Source organism: Numenius arquata, chromosome 26, assembly GCF_964106895.1.
Source record: "Numenius arquata chromosome 26, bNumArq3.hap1.1, whole genome shotgun sequence".
NCBI classification, from domain to species: Eukaryota; Metazoa; Chordata; class Aves; order Charadriiformes; family Scolopacidae; genus Numenius; species Numenius arquata.
In genome coordinates, this window is record NC_133601.1 from 1,763,757 (window position 1) to 1,771,235 (window position 7,479).

At 58.2% G+C, this 7,479-nt stretch overlaps 1 protein-coding gene across 2 annotated transcripts; it reads left to right on the forward strand.

Annotated features, from left to right (window-relative positions):
* The first annotated feature begins 311 nt into the window (after window positions 1–311).
* DUSP26 (dual specificity phosphatase 26) lies at window positions 312–4,924 on the forward strand. 2 transcript variants are annotated; one of them, XM_074164127.1, is made up of 5 exons: window positions 328–417; window positions 957–1,150; window positions 2,456–2,728; window positions 3,121–3,329; window positions 3,764–4,538. In XM_074164127.1, exons 3-5 carry the CDS (start codon window positions 2,550–2,552, stop codon window positions 3,961–3,963), a joined length of 588 nt encoding a protein of 195 aa, XP_074020228.1. In that variant the 5' UTR covers window positions 328–417; window positions 957–1,150; window positions 2,456–2,549; the 3' UTR covers window positions 3,964–4,538. The 2 variants fall into 2 exon arrangements, with proteins under 2 accessions (XP_074020227.1, XP_074020228.1); XM_074164126.1 differs by lacking the exon at window positions 957–1,150 and having other exon boundaries at window positions 312–417; window positions 3,764–4,924.
* The last annotated feature ends 2,555 nt before the right edge of the window (window positions 4,925–7,479 follow it).

Below are 7,479 nucleotides of genomic sequence, written 5' to 3' on the forward strand. Positions count from 1 at the left end.
GCGGATTTACGATATGGGTAATCGTGTCATCGGCACCACTTTCTCGGCTTTTTCTTCTCTCCTCTGCGCGCCTGTGGCTTTTGGTTTGCTGGAGGAGGAGTGAGAGAAAAGCTGGCAGGAGAATTTTGATATGTTGTTGTTGCTGTTGTTTCTGTCTGCGTAGTAATGGGCACTTGTGTGTGTGTCTGTGCGTGCTTGCATGCCGTCTCTGCATTTGTGTCCCTCTCCCTCCTTCCTCCCTTATCCATCCATGCACAGCATGATATAAACAAACCTGCCTCTGGACATGTCATGGCTTAAAATAGATGTTCATACATCAGCCTTTCTACAGCAGCGGCAGCAGCGGCAGGAAGACATGGCCGACTGGATCTGACTGCGACGCTCCCTTTGAGCCGAGAAATCACAGCTCTCGCAAAGGTAGAGTAACAGGGTGGGCGTCTCCTCCCTCCTGCGTGTCTGTCTGTCTGTCTCTGCAGAGTGTGCGGGGCTGAGCAGCCTGCGCTCCTTCAGCGATGCCTCTTCAGAGCTCGCTCTGTGCATCTAGGCAGGCTCTGGCTGTTTCTCCCCTCCCTCCAAGCATGGCACGACTGGCAGAGGGGCTCCGGAGGCAGCTATGAGCGGGCTCGGGGGAGTGGGATACGAGCCCCCGGGCTTGGCTACCAAAGTGGGGGGTCCAGCCGATGCCTAGGAGGATTTTGGGTGCCAGGAGTGCTTTTGGGTCTGTTCTGAGGTCTTGGATGTGGGGCAGTTTCTCTTGCCCTGCAGCGCTTTGGGGGAGCTGGCGTGGTGGGGTGCTGGGGGTGGGATGCTGGAAGGCAGCTTTGGGCCTGAGGTTTCTAGAGATACACCCCAGGATAGGTGCGGATTGCTATTTTTCCAGCCAGCTGTAGCAGTAAGAGGGTCTGCTATTTGGCCAGTTACAGCCTTACACGGATGATTTGGTTGCTTTTTTTCAGACCCTTCTGCTGTTTTGATTCTCAGTGCTGCCCGGGGCGGCTGGCATGTGGCTGTGCTGCAGCCAAGGTCGCACAAGGTTTAAGGGCCCCGGAACACAGCCGTGCTGAATGCCTTTTCCAGGTGGAGTTTGCCAAGTCTGAATTCCCAGCGTGAAGGAGTCCAAAATTCATCGGGGCAGGGGAGAGGTGTCAGGGTGAGATCTGGGTACCCCATGCTGGGGGCTGTGGTGTGCTCGGTGCCAGGGATGAGCAGTGTGGGCAGGGCTGATCTCTCCTGTGAAGCACCCCGGGGTGCCAGACAGGGTCTGAGTGGGGAAGGGAGACATCCATGAGTCCCTCTGAATTCCCTCTGAGCTCCCCCATGCCCTTGCAATGTTTTTCCTCCTCTGCACATTGCCAAGAAATGGCTGGAGGCTTCTTCCTTCTGCACTGTTGGCTGCTGGCCGCAGCCTTAGGCGAAATGTCAAAGCAGACAGACGTGCTCTGATCCAGCCTGGCCAGCCCAAGGTCGCTGCATTTCCCAGAGACAACCGGCTGCTGCTGGGGGGCTGTGATGGGATGCTCTTTGGACACCTTCCAGGGCAGCAGCGGTGATGGTGGGAAAGAGAATTGTATTCTCGTGTGTGTGGGGGGGGTTTTCTGTCGGTGGGGCAGCAGCGAACGAGCCAAAAAAAAAAAAAAAGCATCTCTGACAAACATCTGGCTGCAGGGACTGTGAACTGCTCTGCCTGGGTAAGGCTGTCCAGGGAGGTTTCTTGCAGATGTGTGACAAGTATCGGAGTGATCTAAAGGTTTGAGAGCAGAGCGTGCGTCCTAGAGGACCCACTCTGCAAAATGAGCTTTCTCATCCCCTGAAATTAACTCTTCCCACCCCAAACCAGTCCTAGATGTTCAAATGCAGCGGCAGGACTGCTGTACTTGGAGGGGTTAATCCTGCCTCTCCCTCCCCACAGGCTTTTGTGCCTGGTCCGGAGGAGTCTGGGTCCTGGCCAGGCTCTGCGTGGTGCCATATGGAATCCTCCACCTGTTTGGGGGTTTCTCCTCCCCAGTCCTGGTGGCTTGCCCAGACCTGGCCGCCTTTCATTGCTTCCGATCGCAGGTTGGCAGCATCAGTTCTCGAGCTGGCATTGTCCCACTGGCAGGCAAAGCCCCAGAGCCAGCTCAGAAGGAAGGTGGCCCTGTGTAGAACATCTCTTGCCAACGTGGCCTCAACCCAAAATCATGGGGCTGGAGCAAAACCTCAGCCTGTGGAGACTCAGCAATCTGGCTGCCTCTGGCTTCCCTCACCAGCCCTGGCATCGTAAACCTCTCCCCAGCAGTGTTGCTTCTTGGAAGGGAGGTGATACTCTCTCATGCTGGGAACCACTGGGTAGATGACTTGACACAGCTCTCTCATCAGGAAGGTGAGAACTGGCTGCTTTGGGCCAGTATTTCTACAAAAGGGACAGAGTGAGAGGTCCCCAGTTCTTCTAATGGCGTCTTCATTGCTTTCATGACAGGACCGTGGGTGGCAGCAGCAGCAGAAGCGACCTCCAGGCCGCTCTCCGGCCTTCACGAACCCACAGGTATGCCTTGTGGGTCTCGGCAGCTCCAATGGCTTTCCTGTCCCGGTTCTCCAGGAATGGCACCAGGTCACCGAGCCGGGGCTCGCGGGAAGAGCGCAACAACCACCCCATCCTCAGCGTCTTCGAGCTTGAAAGGCTGCTGTACACAGGAAAGACAGCCTGTAATCACGCTGATGAGGTCTGGCCAGGACTCTACCTGGGAGATCAGTACGTATCAGAATGGGACAAGAACTGGAGGGTTTGGGGTATTTTTGTGAAATGGGGAAATCTGGGAGGGGGAGGGTGAGAGAAGTAGCCTCTCTACTAGAAGGAGAGGGAGAGGAGGACGTGACGGGTGAGGTACATTGGGACAAAGGAAGGGGAAGGACGTGAGCACTGCAGAGAGTTCAGAGCACTGCTGTGGCGGGCTTGGCGGAGGTGATGTGCCCATGGAATCAGAGATTGACTTAAAATTCAAGAATATTAAGAGTCAGGCATTTTCCCTTTGCATCCAGCTTTCTCAGACGTAAATACTTCTCCAGGAGAGCCCTTACGCTGTCTTTAGAAACTTTAACTGGTCTAAACTTCTGAATCCGTGCTCTGTTTCTCGCTCTCTGCAGAGATATAGCTGCCAACCGGCGGGAGCTGGCTCACCTCCGCATCACCCACATCCTCAACGCCTCGCACAGCAAGTGGAGGGGGGGCGCGGAGTACTACGAGGGCACAGGCATCCGCTACCTGGGCATCGAGGCCCACGACTCGCCTTCCTTTGACATGAGCCCCTACTTTTATCCTGCAGCTGACTTCATCCACCAAGCGCTGAATGAAGGTCAGCGGTAAAGATTTCTGGGAGAGAAGTGGGGAGCTGGGATGGGAAGAAACTGCCCTGGGTAGGTGGGGAGCTGGATTGACATCCTATTGCTAACCATCCTAGAAAACAAAGGTATTTCTGGCCTGGGGTGGTGCTTTCCGCACTGGATCACCTCCTCCAAAGAGGGAACAGGCTAGATGAGAGCGCTGGCCCCCCAGGTCACAGTCCCAGTCTGTGTCCTGAGGTGTGGCTGGTCCTATTCAGGCTGGTTTTGGAGATCATGATACACTTGATACCCTTTGCCAAGAGGGGGACATCGGTGCATCACAGTCGTGCTATTACTGGGGCCCTACAGCTCCGGGACTCACCAAGGCGAACAGTTGGGTCCTCAGTAATTTTTTTAATTGGGATATATGGTCTGCTGTGACACAGCCCCTGTGTTTCACCCCCAGGAAGGATCCTTGTGCACTGTGCTGTCGGGGTGAGCAGGTCGGCCACCTTGGTCCTCGCCTACCTCATGATCCGCCACCACATGCCCCTTGTAGAAGCCATAAAGACGGTCAAGGACCACCGCGGTATCATCCCCAACCGGGGTTTCTTGCGCCAGCTGGTCGCCCTGGACAATGCCCTGAGGCTGAAGAGGAGTGCATGAAGGAGGACGAGAGGGGTTGTGCGGTGGGAGCGTTGTGTGTGTGGTGCTCAGCTGACCCCAATGCCTGCTGAGTGGCAGAGATAGGGCTTTCCTTGCGGTGCAGACGCTTGGCAGCTAATGGGTTACATGCGACTGGCCCCTGGGCCTCCCCCTCAGCTAAGGGGGTCCCCAGACATGTGAGCTATTCCTAGTGGTAAAGCATAGGCCCTCAACCTGCAATCTTGCCACCTAGGTAGGCATAACGTGTAGCCTCCTTCCCAGCCTGCTCGCTCCAAGATGCCTCCTGAGGGACTCGGCCCCACGTTTCAGGTTATTCTATCCCTATTGGCTCCGGGAAGCCTTCAAGGCTTCATTCTCCCATGTGGCAGATGTGTTTGCCAAGCCGGTCCTGTCCCTTCCCTCCCAGGAGACTGAGGCTCTGTGCGTTGCGTGTCTTGTTTCCCATTTGTTTTTGGTCTGTGTAGCAACGTGAATTAGGTCTGGTGTGTGGGCTCAGGCAAACAGGCCTTTTGTCGTAGTGTTTGGATGTCCTCCATGCCTAGTGTCAACCTGTAAAAATAAAGACAGTGCAAAGGAAAAAGCTTGGCCATCCCTTGTGTGCTTTTGGACAGATTTTATGTGTTCAGGCTGGGACCCGTCGCAGGAGTCGGTGGGAGAGCATCACCCTGAGTGCTCTGTCTTGAGATGGACCCAGGTGCTCCCAGATCCTTGGGGGATCCTTGGGGCTGAACCTGTCAGACTCCACTGGTGGCCAGTGCCTGTGCTGGGCCTCCTTACTTTTTTTTTTTTTTTTTCCAGCAGTGGGGACAGAAAGGGGAGCTCCTGGTGGAAAGCAGAGCCGGGCTGGCTGTCACTAGGGTCACCATCCATCACGAGGTGGCGATGTCGGTCTCCCAAAGGCAGGCAGGCACCAAGCCTTCGCCCAGGCTTGCAGAGGAGCCAGCTGTCCACTGGGACCTGCAAAAAAAAAAACAACTTGGCTGCTTATAGAAGGGATGGGCAAGTCGAACCCCAGGATGGTGGCCAGGGCCAGGATCGAGTGTCCGTGGTGGCACAGGGTTGCTGGGTGGCCCCACGGGTGCTGGGCTGCTCCTGCACGCTGCCAGCACTCATTGTCCTGCTCTTATTATAGCCCCATTCTTCCTCTGCTTCCTGAGAGCCCACGAAGCTCTGCTCGGCTGCCGGCTCTATGTTGTGCTGAGATCTCCTAAACACGTAGCCAGAGGAGCCCGGTGGCCACGCAGGGTGAGACGCTTGGCTTTGGACACACCAAGGCCCCTGCCTTAGCACCCCATCACTGCTCCAAGCATTCCTGCCCCGGGGAATGCCTGCCTTTAGCTCGAGAGCAAACTTTAGCTTGCAGAAGCTGTGGTGTCCCCTATGTGTGTTGCAGAGCTCCTGGGCTGGAGACGCTGCTTTTAGAGGTGCCCTGGGGTGCTCAGGGCACGGCACCGTCCCAGAAAGGCACCGGCAGAGAGAACAGACCGACTGCTGGGCCAAGGTTACCCCGAACAAGGGCTGCAGACACCGAGGCAAGGAGGAACTGGTGGTGGGCACCACGCAGGGGCTGGTCACGCTCTGCTGGTGCTGCTGGGACTGTTGGACACGCCAGAAGCTTCGGCGGAGGGGTGCGTGTGTGTGGATTGCAGCTTGGCAAGGTCCTTGGGGGGGTGTAAAATGCCTCCTGTCTGATTTTGCAGTTCTGCTTTGTGCTCCTTGCTGCTGCGAAGCTCCCTTTGTGCAGCCCGCTGCGCATCGGCCCCCGGCTGCAGAGTTTGACAAGGCTGGGATGAGGGAGGCTCTGAGCACGAGGGCAGATCGTGTGTGGAGGATCAGCAAACTAATCCGGAGAGCGAAACCACTGACGGAGCCCGGGGTGTGCTGTACCTTAGCGTGTGCTTCAGCGGCTGAGCTCCTGCGGTGGGAGAGCAAAGTGTCGCGTGGGAAAGTTCCCCGATTTCAGAAGGACTCTCAGCACAGCCCCAGCCACCAGCAGCAGAAACCTGCCTGATCCTTGGAGCCGAGAGCGTCAAGAAGGACACACAGAGCCCATCCCTGACATGGGGCGTGTGGGGGCACACGGAGCTGTTTCACAGCCCCACACTGCCGGTCCTGCTGCCCTCATGGTCACCAGTCACCTGCAGGATCCACAGTTCGGATGGAGATGCTGTTTGTGTCCAAAACCATCCCCTGCACAAGACTGAGAGCCACCAGGAGCTTGGTGCCTTCCAGGAGGGTCACCTAAAGGGTTGGTGCATACACGAGGACGGGCTGGGCTCCAGCCAGGTGGCACGTGAGGCAGGTAACCCAAACCTGGGCCACATGCAGAGCATTTCTGCTGGATGATGGGGCCAGTTTTGAGAAGAGCCCCTGGCCTGTGCATGTTTCATGGGGACACACATGGCAGAAAGGTGCGTCGTGGGCACACATACCATGGGGACATGTGTGGCAAGAATGAGGATCACAAGAGGCTGGAGAGGTGGACCCGTGTGAGCCTCGTGAAGTTCAACAAGGCCGAGTGCAAGGTCCTGCACGTGGGTCAGGGCAGTCCCAAGCACAAATCCAGGCTGGGCAGAGAATGGATGGAGATTAGCCCCGAGGAGAAAGACTTGGGGGTGTTGGTGGATGAGAAGCTCAACAGACCCCAGCAACCTGCGCTGGCAGCCCAGAAAGCCCCCTGCATCCTGGGCTGCATCCCCCGCAGCACGGCCAGCAGGGTGAGGGGGGGATTCCACCCCTCTGCTCCACTCTGGGGAGACCCCCCCAGCCCAGTGCTGCCTCCAGCTCTGGGGCCACCAACAGCAGGAGGACATGGACCTGTTGGAGTGGGGCCAGAGGAGGCCACGGAGATGCTGGGAGGGCTGGAGCCCCTCTGCTGGGAGGACAGGCTGAGAGAGTTGGGGGGGTTCAGCCTGGAGAAGAGAAGGCTCTGGGGAGACCTCGGAGCCCCTTCCAGTCCCTCAAGGGGCTCCAGGAAAGCTGGGGAGGGACTCTTGATGAGGGAGGGGAGCCCTAGGAGGAGGGGGAAGGGTTTGACACTGGAAGAGGGGAGATGGAGCTGAGATGTGGGGAAGAAGTTCTTTGCTGTGAGGGTGGTGAGAGCCTGGCCCAGGTTGCCCAGAGAAGCTGTGGCTGCCCCATCCCTGGAGGGGTTCAAGGCCAGGTTGGAGGGGGCTTGGAGCAACCTGGTCTGGTGGGAGGTGTCCCTGCCCAGGGCAGGGGGTGGGACGGGATGGGCTTTAAGGTCCCTTCCAGCCCAAACCGTTCCGTGATTCTATGACAAGGTGCACCGTAGGCTCCTTCCCCACGGGCTCCGCCGGGTTTCTCACGCCCCCGGCCCGGGGAAGCCGCTCCCGGAGCCTCTCCCCGTCCCGCTTTCGGGGCGCTCGGCGCTGCGCCAGCGGCGGGGGCGGCTCCGGGGGCGGCTGCGGGGGCAGGAGCGGGGGGGGGGGGGGGAGACCGGGGCGGGGTTTGCGGGCAGGGCCGCTCCGCCGCCGGCCGCCCAGCCCCGCTCCC

Bases quoted from the DNA above. Each gene is read 5' to 3' on its own strand.
- DUSP26 (XM_074164126.1), top strand. From the start codon at position 2,550: ATGGCTTTCCTGTCCCGGTTCTCCAGGAATGGCACCAGGTCACCGAGC. The intron at 2,729-3,120 runs GTACGTATCAGA...CGCTCTCTGCAG, and splicing joins GGACTCTACCTGGGAGATCA to AGATATAGCTGCCAACCGGC. The intron at 3,330-3,763 runs GTCAGCGGTAAA...TTTCACCCCCAG, and splicing joins CCACCAAGCGCTGAATGAAG to GAAGGATCCTTGTGCACTGT.